The sequence below is a fragment of the Anoplopoma fimbria genome, chromosome 15, assembly GCF_027596085.1.
Source record: "Anoplopoma fimbria isolate UVic2021 breed Golden Eagle Sablefish chromosome 15, Afim_UVic_2022, whole genome shotgun sequence".
Taxonomy (NCBI): Eukaryota; Metazoa; Chordata; class Actinopteri; order Perciformes; family Anoplopomatidae; genus Anoplopoma; species Anoplopoma fimbria.
In genome coordinates, this window is record NC_072463.1 from 2,818,937 (window position 1) to 2,837,300 (window position 18,364).

At 40.3% G+C, this 18,364-nt stretch overlaps 2 protein-coding genes across 2 annotated transcripts in view; one reads left to right on the forward strand and one right to left on the reverse strand.

The window, feature by feature from the left end:
• The window catches only part of LOC129103136 (transcription factor IIIB 90 kDa subunit-like), a 107,613-nt gene that overhangs the window by 71,203 nt on the left and 18,046 nt on the right, over positions 1-18,364 (reverse strand). Inside the window, 2 exon segments of the mRNA XM_054613435.1 lie at positions 2,147-2,296; positions 13,433-13,505. Of these exon segments, the coding sequence (XP_054469410.1) occupies positions 2,147-2,296; positions 13,433-13,505 (223 nt within the window).
• On the forward strand, positions 7,236-12,473 carry LOC129103137 (BTB/POZ domain-containing protein 6-B-like). The gene is made up of 4 exons (XM_054613436.1): positions 7,236-8,023; positions 9,787-9,877; positions 10,105-10,223; positions 10,848-12,473. The coding sequence occupies exons 1-4, from the start codon at positions 7,620-7,622 to the stop codon at positions 11,878-11,880; spliced, it is 1,647 nt and encodes a 548-aa protein (XP_054469411.1). The 5' UTR covers positions 7,236-7,619; the 3' UTR covers positions 11,881-12,473.

Consider the following 18,364-nt stretch of genomic DNA (forward strand, 5'->3'; position numbering starts at 1 on the left):
ACATAACCGTCATTAGAGCTGCCTCGCTCCAGAGCCTGTTAAAAGATAGATGCATGCTTCTGCTTCTACATGCACACTCCTAACAGCCTTTAGGACTGAAGTGATGGCTTTTAGCTCAGACAGTTTTACTGCCGTTACCTAGAAACCACTTCAGAGTTTTCTTAAAGCAGAATCCACTCTGTGATTTCTTAGTTTACATTCGTGACCTTCTTTGTCCTTGAACTTTCTTTTTTTACTTAAAATGGAGAAACATGTTTCTGGTTCATCGACAGCGATGTTTATTCTGCATCATATTTGGGAGAAGAAAAAAAAAAAAAAAAAAAAAAAAAAACTTCTTCCATCCGACTGTTTCCCTTCTCAATGATTTATGATGAGGAATTAATTATTCAGGCAATGCAGCAGAGGAACAGAGAATAAAAACCTAAATTGAAAACCGTGAGCGTAAACATGCAGGAAGCACCCCCCCCCCCTCCTTTCATCCCATTCTAGGACGTCTCAGCCGCTAATGCATCAAAGCAGAGCGTATTGACAGAGACAGATTGAAGCCGTTTCACATGAACTCAAACGATGACAATGACGAGCAGATGAACCGAGCTCAGGAAGGTGCTCAGGTCTTTGGCAGATAATCAACAAACTGTGAAAAAGGCCCAGATACATTTGTTGACCTAGTTGGCAGAAAGAGAGCTGGAAGAGACGGAGGAATCACTAGAACACTCTCCACTGATTGGCCTCTTGGTTTATGTTCCTGTGTTACATTAATCAAGGTTCCCCACTGATGATGCAGCCGGTGTGACAGATGAGGATCACCAGAAACTCGTATGTTTTTCTCTCTGTGGAAGTCTGATTTTAAAGACGTGTCGTCATTGGCTATAATTCATCTATAAATCATCTGTTACACGCTTAGAAATGATGAAAAACTGATCTTAGAATAATGCGAACACACCTGCAGATGTCTACAAAAGTTAAACATGTGGCCTTGTTTCACGTTAACAAGCAGCTTTGCATTTAAAGAGACAATAAAGTAGCGTTAGCCGTTGTTTCGAGCTCTGATTCTTTATCGTTAGCGTTCCAACTCTCTCAGCAGCGCCCAACACACATTTGAGACCATTTCTCATATTCAGAGTTGGATCATAAAACTTGAAACTACAGCAGCTGTTGCAAAAAGTCAACCAATATTCACAATATTCAAATGTTTAAAACAAGTTGAAGAAAGCAACGTTATGTAACGTCATCCAACCTGCAGCAATGTTATTCTTTAAAAAAACAAAAAACATTCTGGTAGTATATTCTTAGCTAAAGGAAAATAAGAGAATGTTGAAATAATTTTCCAGGATACTTTAAAGGATTACCAGTTTCTGCACAAAACTATCCACTAGAGGTGTGGACATGTTTCTCCCACAGATACTGCTTTGGCTTTTTAAATGATAGACTGTAGAAGTCTGATTTTTAAAAGCACTTTCTAAATAAAAAAGGGACTTTTTAAATGAACAAAAAGTAACCTGTTGTATCAATTGATAAAAAATAAAAAAAGTAGACATGCCGAATGGAGAAAATGAAGGATGAGATAATGAATGAATCGTAATCTAATCGTGAGGCCAGCGGTCTGATCAGATCACGAGATGCTAAACGTTAACTCTGCACTAATTCTGAGCCAACAGGGAGTTTTTCTTGTTGTGATACTGAACATTCGCTCTGAATTTATTTAGCTTGTTCCTCCATTTTAAAAAAGGCACAAAAACAACTTCTCACATTGATCTCCTCCAAAAAGCTCCCAGTCATTCTGGTTTGCGTCTTATTATTTACTTGTACCCTCCTTCAACAGCTCCCTTTCTCACACCGATACAATCGCCAGATGGAAAGTAAAACTCATGAATCCCACATATATTCATCCGTGTTAGAGAAGTGTGAGCTGGAGGTTTAGACTAAGAGGAGTCCTGTTGAGTTAAAAATGCTGATGAGAGAATCCTGACTGAGGGCACCTTGATGTTTCGATGCCAACAGACCAGAGAGCGTAAATCACTTTCTCTCCTCAGATTATTTCTCAGAGGACTGAAACCAGGAATCCTCTAATGACAGACCTGCAGCTCGGAGCCTCCAGGCCGCTGAAATAAACCTCCCACAGACACCAGACACATCTGATGGTTACCTGCCCCACAGAGTCCCGACGGCCTTCGTCCCGTGTGCATCCAGTCCCTCTTCATCCTCTGCACCAGCCTCATGGCCGTCATGGACACGTCGTGGTTCTTCTCCCCGAACTCCAGCAGCTGGGCGAAGCGGGGGATGTAGAGGCACGGGTCTGGAGGAGACAGGAGCGTTTGTTTTACGATTAGTCCGCTTGTGGTCAGATTCAATCATTCGCTTGAAATATGGAGCAGTTGTTCTTTTGGGTACCCCTGCCAAAGTAGGTTATGTTATTAGGCCTCATTTGTTTGTCTAAATTTAGAAGATAGCTAGAAAGAAAATTCTGTAAAATCAGGTGAAATTGGTGGGAAAGAAAATAAGTGAGCCAGATGAGAAGTGATGGGTTGTTGGAACACATCTGGATGCAGAAGAGGATTTTAAAATATTTATTCCAACACAGAGAGATGGATAAAGTAAAAAATAATCCACTGTATGAAAGATAGATTTCTTTACTGTCCACCTGTGTGGAAATCTGTCTAAGGTTTCTCCCAAGTATGGCAAAAGTACATCCAATACACAACACACCATTATATACACAGTAAAAAGTATACACATTAAGACGCAGTTTCTGTCATCAAACACCAGATTTTAAGGATTGTGCCAGGAGTAAATCATTTTGTCCAACTTCTGTGTGTAAATTTATTCAGCAGCGCACTCAAAACATTCAATATAGAACAAAAAAGTAGTGTTCATGGCATGTACGTTAATTCCTGCAAACAATCCCACAGCGCTCTCCAAAAAAACAAGTTCACCTGTCAGAGATGATACTAAAATAAGTTGGCTCAAATCTGACTTTTACAGCACAATAAAGAGTAAATTATTAAGCAGTGAATTCAGAAGTGAACGAGAGAACGAGACGGCCTGGAGGTCAGTTTGTTTTCAAGAAACTACATTCTGTAATCTGAAGCAACGGCAGTACAAGACAGAGTTTCTGGGCGTTTAGTATCATAAGATCATATTCAGCTTCAGGCTGGTGTGTGATTAACTGGAGCCGATAAATCATGGTTGAGAGAGAGTACTCTTCCATCATGGTACAGCTTCAGAGTCTGATATCATCTCTCAGGATGGCACTTCAACCAGAACTCTGTCCAACAAACAGCCTGCTTGTGTGTTCATGTGAATATTGTTTACAAGTCCTGGTTCATGTCTGGGCAGTAAACAAAAACAAAAACAAAATTGCAGCCAAGTAATCTTTTTTTCCACTCTGGTTCAGACCAAAAAAGATGCAGTTTTGTGTTTTGTGTGTGCTTTGAATTCATACAGACATGGACAGATTACTAAAAGGGCCGACTGGGCCCAACAGGTTATTTGAAGTTACCGCTAGCAGAAACAGTGTTGTTGAGAAATAAAAAAATAAATAAGACAAAGCTACTAATAAATCTAAAAACAGCCAAAAAAATGGAATAAATATTTAAATAAAAACATAAAACTACCAAAGAAAATGGTCAAAATCAACAAAACAACCCACAAAAACGACCTAATTAAACACAAAAAACTTGCAAGAGACAAAACTACAAAAAAAGGGGTGAAACTAACATAATAACCCCTAAAACCTCCTAAATAAAAACAAAAAACTACCAAAAAGAAAGAAAACTACAAAAAAGCGAGGCAAAAATGACAAATCTATCAAAAAGACCCAAAACTAACAAAAAGAAACCACACAAAACTGACAAAAATAAGATGTAAAACTAACAAAACGAGATTCAAAGCAACCGCAAGGACACAAAACATCTACAAAGAGACGCAAAATGACCAAAAAGAAACAAAATGTCTACAACCAGATGCAAAAAAAAATATATATATGTCTCTTTGAATCTGTGTCTCCTGTTCTTATGTAGGACAGATGAGGGGCCCCTAACATGTCTGCCTATGAGGGACCTACTGTCTCACAATCCGTCCGTACATACAGATCCAAACCTACTCACACCTGTGAGCTTCCCCAGTAAAACCAGTATCCTCCTGCTGGCTGCTAATGAGCTCCACTGGAGAACTTGAGGATTAGCATTTCTTAGCTCAAGTGCACTTTGAAAAAAAAGCAGCCGCCTGTTTCTCAGTCCAGATTTTTGCAGCTGGCGAAAGGATTTGAACGGGCACCCTTCCAAACCCGAGCCCTTCTGCCTCTCAAATGTCTCCGAGTAAAACTCACACAGTGTGTCATATCATAAACTTTATGGAAAATACTCCAGCCGAAGAGAAGAAAAACTATCAGAACCACCTGCTTTTTTTAAGAAACGAAAACCGCCTGGAAGGAGGCCAGTTTTTTTATTATTCTTAAAATGATTTCACCATGCTTAGAATTTAATTTAATACTAAAATTAGGGGGACTCGTCTTTCCACTGTAGCCCGGAGAAAAAGAAAAAAAGTAGAGTTTCATGCCCCGGTTATATGACAGTGGACTCAAATATCTTTGAAGTCAGAGGCTGCGTTTAAATAGCAGTTCAGTGGAGAGCTGCTAGAGCCAGCTGGTAATAAGATCCAGGCTCTATCCGCACCATGTAATGATACGTCTGCAGAGCTCGCCATCACTGCTCCAAGTTCTACAGCAGAGTCTGCAAACGCTGGACCAGGAGAGATCCCCATAGAGGGGGGGAAAAAAGAGGCTGTTTAAGGAGAATAAAGTCCACCTCCAAACCTCTTTCACTGTCGAATAGAATCAATCTGTGATGCTCAAAACAGCCCAGGAGTCATTCTGTAGTTTACTTTTCCCCCAAAAAATGACTCCGAACACCCCCGGAGAGAAAAGAGGGCCGTGAACTCGCTCCTTTTCAATCAAAATGTGGGAGCAGAGGTGCATGAATAGCATTAAAAAGTTATCGTTCAGCTGCACCCTTCCTTTAAAAACCCCAATTTCTACTGCAATGCATTCTGGTCTTTCTTTTTTTTGGTGGTGTGGGTGTAGAAATTGGTCTCAGAGTTTCCTTTTCTCTGACAAACTTCTTGGGAGAGCCTAAAGTAACACCTGCAGGCTCTGGGAAGGTCATTGTGGACACAGTTTCTCATTCTTTGCACACTATGTTGTATATAAATACTTTGTATTTACATGTTTATGTCTGCTTATCTTTGTGTTGTTTTGTTTGTACCAAAATATATTGAGATCTGCCGACAACCATTAAAACTAACTTCATTCATGACTTTATTTTATAAAACAAAGCTTTATTCTCTTGTTGGATGTCTTTATAATGTGATATTTAATCAAGAACGGCAGTGTTTTGGGACGGAATGAAGCATTATTAAAGGATTAGTTGGGAGTCACAGTCTCTTCACCTTGTTATTAATACACAGAATAATTATAATATTATCATTAATTATATTAATTGTTATGATATAAAATTACAGCACAAACTGCAGTAAAAACAGCACTTAGCTGTAATGTTAGGGACTTAGAAAGTCATTTACTGGATTACTGTCTTAAGTACATTATTGAGGTACTGAGTATTTATATTTCATAGTACTTTATACTTTTTTCTCGATTACATTTATCCGACAGCTTTACTTAACAAATTTAGACAGCAATACAAAATTAAATTAACACAAATTATAATGTATGCATAAAGGTTAAGCTACCCAGTAGTATATGAAGTTATTCAAATAACCATTCTGCATTAGGAGTACTTTTACTTTGGGGACTTGCAAGTATATTTTGATGCTCATACTTTAACTTTAGAGTGTGATTTTGAATGCACTTGTTACAGTCTAGCATTACTACTTTTAATTGCTATCAGTAATCTCTTTTAAATCACTTCTTAAAACACATTTTTACAGAATGGCTTTTATGTGATGTCGTCGTTTTAATGTTTCATTTGGTCTTAGTATTTTATCTTATATTCGTTTACTATATTTTACCTATTTCACTTGATTTCATTTATTTTGTTCGTTTATTTGATTGTGACTTGTTATTTCATTGTTTCTTTGTTTAGTTTTATCCTAACGATTGTTCTTAATGTTTCTTCTATTGCACTGTTTTGCTGGCTTGTCTGTATTAATTTAATAAAAAGGTGGGATTACTTCTTACTGTGGTTTTTGCTTCATGTTTATGGGTTAACGTCTCACTAATGTATTTTTCTTCTGTGCAGGAAGGTCACATTTAAAACAACCTTTTATTTTTTTAATTATTTTTTTATATCTCTCCACTGTTTTTTGGGAGTTTTTTGCTTTATGTTTATGGGTTAACTTCTCACTAATGTATTTTTCTTCTGTACTGGAACGTTCATATTTAAAACGGCCTTTTATTTTTTTATCTCTCCACTGTTTTGCTGGCTTGTCTGTCGAAGCACTTTGTAAACCTTGTTTTTAAAGAGGTGCTATATAAATAAAGTTATTATTATTTATTATTATTATTAATTAATTTAATAAAAAGGTGGGATTACTTCTTAACTGTGTTTTTTGGGTTTTTTTGCTTTATGTTTATGGGTTAACTTAAATCTTCTGTACTGGAAGGTCATATTTAAAACAACCTTTTATTCTTTTATTTATATCTCTCCACTGTTTTTTGGGGGTATTTTTTTTTTGCTTTATGTTTATGGGTTAACTTCTCATTAATGTATTTTTCTTCTGTACAGGAAGGTCATATTAAAACGACCTTTTATTTATTTTTTATTTACTGTTTTTTTTATTTATTTTATTTATTTTATTTATTTTATTTATTTTATTTATTTTATTTATATCTCTCCACTGTTTTTTTGCTTTATGTTTATGGGTTAACTTTAATCTTCTGTACTGGAAGGTCATATTTAAAACGACCTTTTATTTTTTATTTATTTTATTTATATCTCTCCACTGTTTTTTTTTTTTTTGCTTTATGTTTATGGGTTAACTTCTCATTAATGTATTTTTCTTCTGTACTGGAAGGTCACATTTAAACGACCTTTTATTTATTTATTTATTATTTATTTATTTTATTTATATCTCTCCACCGGGTCTAATCAGCGGGACGGAGGCGGAGCAGTGACGCACTCTGCAGAGGGAGGTGCTTCGGCTCTCCTGACGTCACAAACATGAGGGGAGCGATCTGATTGGTCCTCGCTTCGCCTCTGGGCGTCCGAAGAGATCACGACGGGGGGAGGGGGGTAAAAAAAGGGCAGTAAAAATGAAGCAGCCCTTAAAAACAGCCGACAAATGAGTGTTTACGTCGGGTGAGAACGGACGCAGCGGACTATCGTGTCGGTTAACCGGTTAACGGGGACATAACGGGGGATTAACGCGGAGCAGGATTACACCGTCACCGAGGACACTGTGGGGAGAGCATAAAGCGAGGATGAGCTGGAAGTTGGGACCGGGGCTACGTTTGTGCAGGCGAACGGATATTTAACGCGTTAAGTTCGCCTGCCGCTGCCGCTACCTTCGCCGCCGCCTCTGAAGCGGCGCAGTGTGAATATTAACAGGGAGAATTGTGAGCGAACTCCCGAAGCGAACAAGCAGAGCGGCGGCTGTTCGCGCCGATGCCCTCGGCGAACTGCAGGCTGCTCCAGCATGGCCGCGTCATGAGGTGTCTCACGTATCTGCTGCTCCTGCCAGAAACAATCAAGAAGTCCAGGAAGGAGGTGAAGCTGCCGCCATGCTATGAGCTGCTGAGCCTGACGGGGGCCAAGAAGAAGCAGAGAGAGGAGGAGGTGCAGGAGGAGGAGGTGATGGCTGCAGAGCTGTACTGTAACACCAGCCTGTCCAGCGGCAGCGCGGTGGCGGAGGAGGCGAAGGCGAAGGAGGCGGTGGTGAGTCCGGGAGGAGGAGGAGGAGGTGGAGCAGGAGGAGGTGGTGGAGGAGAGGTGACCATCAGGACCAACATCAACAACAACAACGTGGAGCCGCAGAGCTGGCAGAGCAGCCACCCGACGCTGAGGGAGAGGTAACCTCAAATATATATATACCCCCAATACCCCACCATATATATAAATATATATATTTACCCCACTATATACCCCTAAGACCATATTTACCCCTCATATATATACCCCCCCCCCCCCCCCAAAATATATATATATATATACCCCAACACACACATACCCCCCATATATATATATATATATATATATATATATATATATATATATATATATATATACCCCCAAAGACACACACATATACCCCTAAGACCATTATTTACCCCCACATATTTACCCCCAAAAAACATATTTACCCCCCAATAACAAAAACAATATTTACCCCCAAAAACAATATTTACCCCCAAAAAACAATATTTACCCCCAAAACAATTAACACAATATTTACCCCCAAAACATATTAACCCCCCAAAAAACAATATTTACCCCCCAAAAACAATATTTAAAACATATTTACCCCCAAAAAACAATATTTACCCCAAACATATTTACCCAAAAAAACACAATATTTACCCAAAAAACACAATATTTACCCCCAAAAGACCATATTTACCCCCAAAAACACAATATTTACCCCCAAAGAACACATTTACCCCCAAAAACTGGAGTAAAAGTGCATTTTACTTTTTACCAGTCACACTCTTATTTTGAAACTTTTCTTTCCCCCTCCAGGATCTAATTTTACATTTATAAAAGGTCACTGTGTTAATATGATAGTAAAAAAATATATATATATATTTACCCCCAAAAACTTATATTTACCCCCAAAAACTTATATTTACCCCCAAAAACTGGAGTAAAAGTGCATTTAACTTTTTACTCTTTTATTTTGAAACTTTTCTTTCCTGCATGATCTACTACTTTTACATTAATTTAATATTTTTTTTTGCATATTATAAAGTAAGAAAAGGTCACTGTGTTAATACGATACTAATTAAAAGTGCATTTTACTTTTTACCAGTCACACTCTTATTATGAAACTTTTCTTTCCTACTTCACATTAATTCAATTTAAAAAAATTGGCATATTATGAAGTGAGAAAAGGTCACTGTGTTAATATGATAGTAAAAAAAAAAAAAGATATTAAAAGTGCATTTTACTTTTTACCAGTCACACTCTTATTTTGAAACTTTTTCCCCCTGCAGGATCTAATTTTACATTTATAAAAGGTCACTGTGTTAATAGGATAGTAAAAAAACAACAATATTTATCCCCAAAAACTGGAGTAAAAACCACAAAAGGAGTAAAAGTGCATTTTACTTTTTACTCTTTTATTTTGAAACTTTTCTGGATCTACTACTTTTACATTCATTTAATAAAAAAATTGAATATTATGAAGTAAGAAAAGGTCACTGTTAATACGATACTGAAATTAAAAGTGCATTTAACTTTTTACCAGTCACACTCTTATTTTGAAACTTTTCTTTCTTTCTTACATGCCCTTACTCCACACAGCTGTAATAATAAAGTATTAATATACTTATGATTTAAATTCATTGATTTACATTTAAAGAAGATTTTAAGCAAGAAAATTGTCTTTTTTTATTGTAAATCGAGGTTCTTTGTGGTTTTAGTGGAACATTCATCTAAAAAAAAAAAAAAAGACAATAACTGTAGCTTAACTAATAATATAAACTATGATTAGTTGCAGTTCTACCACTGTCGCTTCAGTAAACCTGTGGAAGTAACCGGCGTCTCCGGGCAGAAGACGTGCGGTTACACAACACTTGATTGAGGCTTATTTGGTGAATCCTGCTCCTTCTTTCAGGAATGCCTTGATGTTCAACAACGAGCTGATGGCTGATGTCCACTTCATTGTTGGCCCCTTGGGGGGGTCCCAGAAGGTCCCAGCACACAAGGTAAAGACATTTTATTTATTTATTTATATATATATTTATATATATATAGAGATATATACGAGTGATTTTTAAATGCAGACGTTGGATGAGCATCTCTGCAGTACGGAGCTGCTGAAGAAGAAAAATAGAGCTCCTCCTCCTCCTCCTTTATTGAACTTGAGAGTGATTCTGGTTGCATGTGTGTCTGACGCATCCGCCTCCTCCCTCCCTCCCTTTCTTCCTCCCAGTATGTGCTGGCCGTGGGAAGCTCCGTCTTCTGTGCCATGTTTTACGGCGATCTGGCGGAGGAGGAGTCGGAGATCCATATCCCAGATGTGGAACCTGCTGCTTTTCTAATTCTGCTGAAGTAAGCCACTCGCCGTTTTTTTCCCCCCCCCTCGCACAGCACCTCCTCCTCCCCCGAAAGAAAACCAGAAGGGAGAGATGACAAGCGCAGTCAGTGTCACTTCAAAAGCGTGTTATTACTCATCCAGAGCTAAGCAGCGGAGGCGAATGCCAAAATGCTGGGAGCGCTGGAGAGCAGCAGCAGCAGCGCACTGCTCCGTAATTGCTGGTTTTCTCAGCGCTCTTTGTCCAACTAGAAACATTTTTTCCCTTCTCATCCACAGCATGACAGTTTTTCTTTGAGCGGGAATATATGCAGACTAGTAGTTATAAATATCCAGCCTTTTGTTGCTCATTCAGTAGCATTGGCTGACTGTTGCATGTTGGGCCTTTTGTGAAACGAGTAGGATGTGTTAAGTCATTACATAATCCTCTTTGGGAAGAAAAACAGATTAAATCCGGGTGTTTTTTTGTGTAAATCAAGATTAGAAAAGAGGAAATGAGCACTTCCAAGAGTTTTTTAACGACACAGTCAGTCACTGTGGGCGGAATGTTCCTCACACCTCGTTTATTATTAGCAATGGCGGTCTTTTCGTGCCAGTAAGTTGATTTCCGGTGATTTAAACGGTGTTTTTCCGTCTCCCAGGTACATGTACAGCGATGAGATCGACCTGGAGGCGGACACGGTGCTGGCCACCCTGTACGCCGCCAAGAAGTACATCGTCCCGGCGCTGGCCAAGGCCTGCGTCACCTTCCTGGAGACGAGCCTGGAGGCCAAGAACGCCTGCGTGCTGCTCTCCCAGAGCCGCCTGTTCGAGGAGCCCGAGCTGACGCAGCGCTGCTGGGAGGTGATCGACGCCCAGGCCGAGCTGGCGCTGTGCTCCGAGGGCTTCTGCGAGATCGACCTGCAGACGCTGGAGATCATCCTTCGGCGGGAGACGCTCAACACCAAGGAGGTGGTGGTGTTCGACGCCGTCATGAACTGGGCCTCCGCCGAGTGCAAGAGGCAGGGTTTGGGCCCGACGACCCGCAACAGGAGAGACGTGCTGGGCAAGGCGCTGTTTCTGGTGCGCATCCCGTCCATGAGCCTGGAGGAGTTCGCCGACGGGGCGGCGCAGTGCGACATCCTGACGCTGGAGGAGACGCACAACGTGTTCCTGTGGTACACCGCGGCTAAAAAGCCCCACCTGGACTTCCCCCTGAGTGCGAGGCAGGGTCTGGCGCCGCAGAGGTGCCACCGCTTCCAGTCCTCGGCCTACCGGAGCAACCAGTGGCGTTACCGCGGCCGCTGCGACAGCATTCAGTTTGCGGTGGACAAGAGGATCTTTATCGCCGGTCTGGGGCTCTACGGGTCGAGCGGCGGCAAGGCGGAGTACAGCGTCAAGATCGAGCTGAAGAGACAAGGGGTGACGCTGGCGCAGAACCTCACCAAGTTCGTGTCGGACGGGTCGAGCAGCACGTTCCCGGTGGGGTTCGAGCACCCGGTTCAGGTGGAGCAGGACGCCTTCTACACGGTGAGCGTCGTGCTGGACGGGAATGAACTCAGCTATTTCGGCCAGGAGGGCATGACGGAGGTGCAGTGTGGGAAGGTGACATTTCAGTTCCAGTGCTCCTCCGACAGCACCAACGGGACCGGGGTCCAGGGAGGACAGATCCCCGAGCTCGTGTTCTACGCGTGAGCCGCTCGGGACGCTTTTACGCCTCCCAGCCTTCAGAGAAATGTAGCATTCAAGACACTCGACTAATGTCACACTAAATGGCCTGGTTAGTTCAGAGAAAGACTATTTTAAAAAGCCAAGAAGCTGTCCTTTTATCTTATTTAATTTAATGTTATTTTGTTTTTTAATTTAAATACCGGGTTAACGTTATTTGCTCTGACGCCTGTGTTTAGGGCTGCGGCTGCTGTAGAAACAACATTAATACGGTGATTTGTGGTTATGTAATCAAGCTGAGCTCCACCGCTGGAACAAGTAGGGACCGCTTCTAATTGTGTAATTGCAAGTCTATATGCAATGTTGTTACTATGGTCTAAGCAGCAATATGACACCAGGAGCAACCTTTTATGTAGTGTTATGATTCTAAATGCAAAAAAAATAAGTAGAGAAAAAGCAGAGTTGTTTTGCACTTCAGAGGACGGCCTCAGAAACATTGTGTCTTTTGTAAAAGGATAAAAAAAAAAAATACAATTTAACTGTTAGCAGCTTGATGCTGTTAAAGATGACCAGATGTGTTCTGTACAAGAATGCTTATACACCTGATGATACTACATAAAAAAAGGTTCTAATGTGATCCAAGCTACGGATGTCTTGATTTGAGGGACTGCAGCGCCCTCTGGTAACTGCAGCGGGAACTACACCTGGGATTTTATGGGAGAACGTGAGGTTCTTGCAGCTGTGGATGGATTTTATTGAGTATCATCATAAAGATTCTGATCTGTTCATTAAGGGTTTGTTCAGTTTCACTAACAAGCTGCACAGTGAATACTTATCCTACAAAAAACTACATTAAAATAAGTAAAGGGACATAAATATGTAGTGGAACCTGCATTACAGGTTGCTATAACATTAAGTACGTGATCATTTTCAGTATGTGATAATATTTAGAATGATATCTTGAAGCAGGACCGTCTGTGTGAATCTGCAGTTGCAGGAAAACCTGCATATGATTCAAACAGCCTCTTTTGTCTGGACGAAAGTGGAATATTAAGTCCAGTGTTCAAAATACTAGCCGCCACATCACCCCAAATTTGTCCAATTAGGAGGAAAATCATCTTGCACCCACTATTCATATTTGTGAATCCATGTTTTGCAGTTGGAATAATGAAAACTGTTGGGCATTAGTAAGCTTTTTAAAAGGCATTTTAGTGACAAGTGAAAAAAATAATTGCCTTATGAGTTTAGAGAGGTCTGAAGTGTCAATCAAAATGATTACATCCCCTGGAGTCCTTTTAAGTCATTTATCAGTGTTCTCTGGATTCACAGCTTTTTTTTAAAGAGTTACATCTTTTGGAGACGTCAGTGAACTCTGGGAAACTCATTTTTCACAGTTTTCTGTCGATAAACAGACTAAACGATGTCTCGATAATTGATAGATTAATGGCGGATATTCTGTAGTTGCAGCCGTATTTGTAACACTAACTTATCTACATAACATACATCCGCCAAAGAGCTGACACACATTCTTAAACGAGTGAATCCAGCGGAAGGAGGCGAGGGTGAGTGAGGTCTGTACCTATAGCCGGGGCGTTGATGCACAGCTCTCTGGACAGCACCAGGAAGGTTCTCCCCAGCATGTAGACGTTCACCTGTGGAGGAGAGCAGAGTCTGTTTGTTTTTAAAAGTCATCAGCAGCAAATAGAAAAGAGAAGAAGACCTCGTGCTGCCAGTTAAATCAGATTTTTTTTTCTAACTAGATTTGGGTGTTTACGCGATTCTGTACGTCCCAAGTGACTCCAGCAGCCATGAGACTCACTCAGAGCCACTTACAGAGTTACAGTCTGACATTAAGAAGCTGGATAACATTGAGCCGTGTGTGTTTTTAGAGACAGAAAACAGACTGTTGTTATATGAAATAAGGTCTCTGCGTCACCAGCAGGTCAAGCGTTCCGGTTACATAATCGACCTGAAGGGTGCAGAACGTTCTGTTCAATATGTGTGATTAAAAGCTGAGCTGGGGGCCATTTGAAGGGATTTTTTTCTCCCTCATGAAGTTTCTCAAACTCAAAGCTCTCTCTATTAATCTCTAATCTAAATATCTGACTCTCCGTCTCTTCTGCAGATTGATTTGTTTTGTATCTAAATTCCAGATGTGACCGATGCAGCAGGGTGTTTGGACAGCATCGTCCCTCTGCACCGATGTTTCTTTGATATTTATAGCGATTAAGTTTGGCTCGTTGAAGTGATCTAATCCCGTTGACTGATTTACCCGCACATCACTATTTCAAATCACCTTCAAATAGTGAAGCTTTGCTGCTTTTCTTTGTGTTAAATGATGATTAACTGAATATATTTTGGACTGACTGTCTGATAAAAGAAGGAATTTGAAGGTGCTGCATTGAGCTCTGTGAGATTCTAATGGATGTTTTTCACAATTTGTTTTGAAAATAATATTAATCCAGTGATCAAGAAGATAACCAGCAGTTCCCACCCTCGAAGGGATTCCCTACTATACTTATTCCAAATCAAGAAACAAACAAACCTCGTTGTCCTCTTTCTGTGTGAATATTAAACAAAAATAAGGCCTCAGCAGTCAGCTCGACAAATCAGGTTGGAGCATCCAAAGTCAACGACTTCTTTCCACGAAAAACGCTCAATAGTTTTACACAAACAGAAGGGTTTGTTCTAAAACGGGGCTTTTCATTTAGATTTTAACAGCGTCAAAGGCTTTTTAATACCACATAGAATTCAATGTAATGCCTGTTTCACTATCAAAGTATGATGGAAAACCTATAAATGATTTATTAAACTGATGCCAAAGAGAAGCAGCAGGGAACGGATGGATGGATCAGCCTTTCATCCAAGTTTATTCTCCTAAAAACAGACCAGTAGTGACGGTGTTTTACTGCAGGCCTGATTGAAACTGAACCTCCACAAATAAAGAGAAAACCCACTGCTGCAACAATCCCACTTCTAGTTTATAGGTGTAGAAGGTCTCCAAACAGCCTGCCTTTGGTTACAAATACCCTTTATGACTAACATTACTGCCGACAGCAGGGAGAGAAAGAGAAAGTTTCGATATTTAAAGACTTGTAAGTTAAATTAAAGACGGACATTAGTTGAGAAAACTTGAGAAATCGGGGTGTGAAAGTTCCTATTTGTAACGGAGGAGGAAGTCCCTCCTGCGGTTAAAGCAGAGAGCTGGTTTGTGGCAGGATGTTGGTGGTCGGTGGTGGGATGAGGCCGAGTGTGTCATCGGGGTTATCAGGCTGGCACCTCCCCTCACAGATGTTTCATTGTATTTCACCCCCAACACCTCCAGGAGGCCCGGCAGTAAACCCTGGCCTCTGAAAGGGATCTAATGATTGAATACTGTCGAATAACAAAAGCCACAAGGCTGCACATCTATCATTTAAAAAGAAAAAACACACACAAATCATCAGCACTACGGCCCGGAATCAAGTTTTTGGGGCTGCAGAAAAGCAGGAGGTTGGTGAAAGCTGCTGCAGGAATCAGGTCGTGAACCCGGGAGTCAGATATCTGTCATTCCTTCAGACCGGCTCTCCAGACCTCCGGGGGGGTTAAGGGAGGAGGGAGGAGGGTGGAGGGTGGAGGAGGGTGGAGGAGGGTGGGGATCAGAGCAGACGGACGGACTCTCGCTCTCAGCCCCCTCTGGAGTCGGCCAGATGCCTCCTCTGCTATTCTGGGAAGTGGATTCCAGCAAGGAATTTATACACAAAGGCAGGAATGGTTGTGGTGGAGGAGGAGGAGGAGGAGGAGGAACAAGTGCAAATGCAGAACAGCGAGATTACTGCTAAAAAAATAAATAAAAAAAGGCACCCAGGAAACAAAACCAACACCTTTACAGCGTCTTAAAGCTGCAGTACGGTGCGAGTCGGTGTCTTTCAGCTGGTCTGTGACCTGCAACAAGCTCCAGGTTTATTTGTTTACAAGCCCAAAAATGACACACCCAAAATTAAACGCTTCCTCTTCTTGACTCCTTGCTGTGGTTTCCCCCCCCACTACCAGACCAGTTAGTGTGCTGGGAAAAGATCTAGTAAAACACCAGGATTTTCTACTGCATCCGGTCGCATTCTGTAGTAGCAGCAGCATGCTTTTCTGGCCATTCTGACCCACAATCCTTTGCACAGCGGAGGCAGGGAGGGTCGAAGTTCAAGGTGCAATGTTATGAGAAAGTAGTGTGTCTAAATTAGATGCATACTGCATGTTAGAGTGCGTACTTTGTAAGAGGAGCTGCAGTATGTACTTAAAGTAAAAAGACAAAGTATTATATATATAAATATATATATATATATATATATATATAATATATAATATATATAGTAAATTAAGAACGCAGCTGTGGTCTCGCCTGAAAGACAGAAAATCTAATTTAATCAAAGTGATGTTGAACTAAATCTATGGAAACACACAAAACAATGTTGATGTCTGTTGTTTTACGGCCCTGTATTATATTGACTCGTTACTTCTGTCGCATTAATACTTGAAATTGTTTTCACTGGTGAAACTTAAAACTTAACATCAAATAAATGTCGATTTTGTTGATTTTTATATACAAATTTAGCTGGATGTTGGTGGTTAAGGGGTTAATCTGTTCGGCGCCATCGTCAGCTTTACTTCTAGATGCAGCAGGTAGTGGTTTTAAGCAAAAGAAGCTCCATTAAATCCACTGTACACGTAATGCTCAGCAGCAGACAGACTCAATTAAAGACTAGCTGGAAAACAAAGTGGAGACTTTAGCAGCTAATGAGACGGATGTTTCCCTCAGGAGGTGGTGGAGACCAAAAACGGAGCTAAAAGAGACTCAATATTGAGCTTATTTAGAATCAAGTGGACACAAACACAAAGCCCCCTCATGAATGATCATTGTGCTCTGAAAACGACCAAAACTGTGATAAAATAAGACCTATAAAAACTAAAAATTGCTTCATTTACCTGTAGAACAATCAATATTGTAACAGGTGTAAGTGATTTAATACAGTTTTTCATAGCTAATATCCAAGAGCTGTAAGCATCACGTGGTTTTTCATTGATTTATTACTAATATATCTAACTTTTTATTATGCGTGTATCAAACTCACAACGTTTTTTGTTAAACGTGCACAAATTGCTGAGTGTGGCACCGTCTATAAAACTGTACCTCAGTGACATCAGAATCAGTGTGACTGAACACTGAGCTCAGGTCTTTAAATATCATTTAATCATCACTTTGAAACTGCCGGCGGTGAAATGGAGAACCCCCGAGTTAGAGCGTAATCCCCCGTCTCCACTGCGGCGCTAAGTGAAACTTTCCGGGTCAAAAGGGGTCAAAACTCAAAGCGCTCTGGGATCAAAAAAAAAAAAAAAAAAAGGGCCGCCAGGTAACCGGATACTTCACAGGCCGAGTCTCAACAGGTGGAAGAGAAGGACTTTCAATTAAAAAGGATTCCTGATGGGAGACTCCAGCTCTGGTTTTATCACAGAGCATCAACGACGCTCTCCTGACAGACGGAAACTACAGAAGGAAAACAGCTGCACTGAGGAAGACGAGGAAGACGATGAAGACGCACAGAAAATCTGATGCCGATATCTGCCAGATTAAAAACCTGGTTTTCTGATTTGTTAAATTAATTAAAATCTGATGATCAAAAAGCGAGTGATGCCGATACACTAAACTAAAACCTAAATTCCCTCCGGTTGAAAAATAATAATCCAATCTCCCTAAAAAAAAAGACTAATTTAATAATTCCTTTAAAGTGAGTTTCTTGATGTGAAGTGGCTCAATTGAACAGAAGGTCAAAAGGTTCAGTTCCACTTTTTGAAATCTGAATCTAATATCAAAGCAAAATCCTTCCATATCTCTAATTAAATCTCAGCTTTAAAGAGTAGAAAGAGGCCGTCTTCCTATTCCAGCAACTCCAGTGGATGGTTAAAGAATAAAAAGCCTTTAATAAATGTGAGTTAATACCTTATATATCATATCTTGACACACTGGACCCAACAAGGAACAGATTAGTAAAGATAAACAAAGTATGTGTCCTCTTTAAAATCACTGTTTTAACCCTCCAAAAGCAACAATAAGTGCAAATAACGCTTAAAAATATTCTAAAACTACAACTTAAAAGATCACCGTTGCAAGAACTACAAACTCCGATATACAAAGAGACATCTTCCTTATTAAACCATAGAATGGAGCACTGGTACATATTTCTGAATATGGTTTATATCACACAAATTGCCTCCTTATGTTTTCTTAAACTATCAGTAGCTGCAACATTCGGTCATGTGAACAAATTATGTCAATTATTCCTTGAACTTTCACCCATTTAGGTGAAAGTGCTTTTAAAGTTTCTGCCTCATCTTTAACTAGATTATTTCATAAATAGGGATTAAGGATAATTAGACCAGTGAATGTATTCGTTTCTTTACACTGCTAATTCAGTATTTCATGCAATTTGCTGTTTGTTTGAAGTCCGTTTCTGGTTTCTTTTATATGAAACTTTTCAAT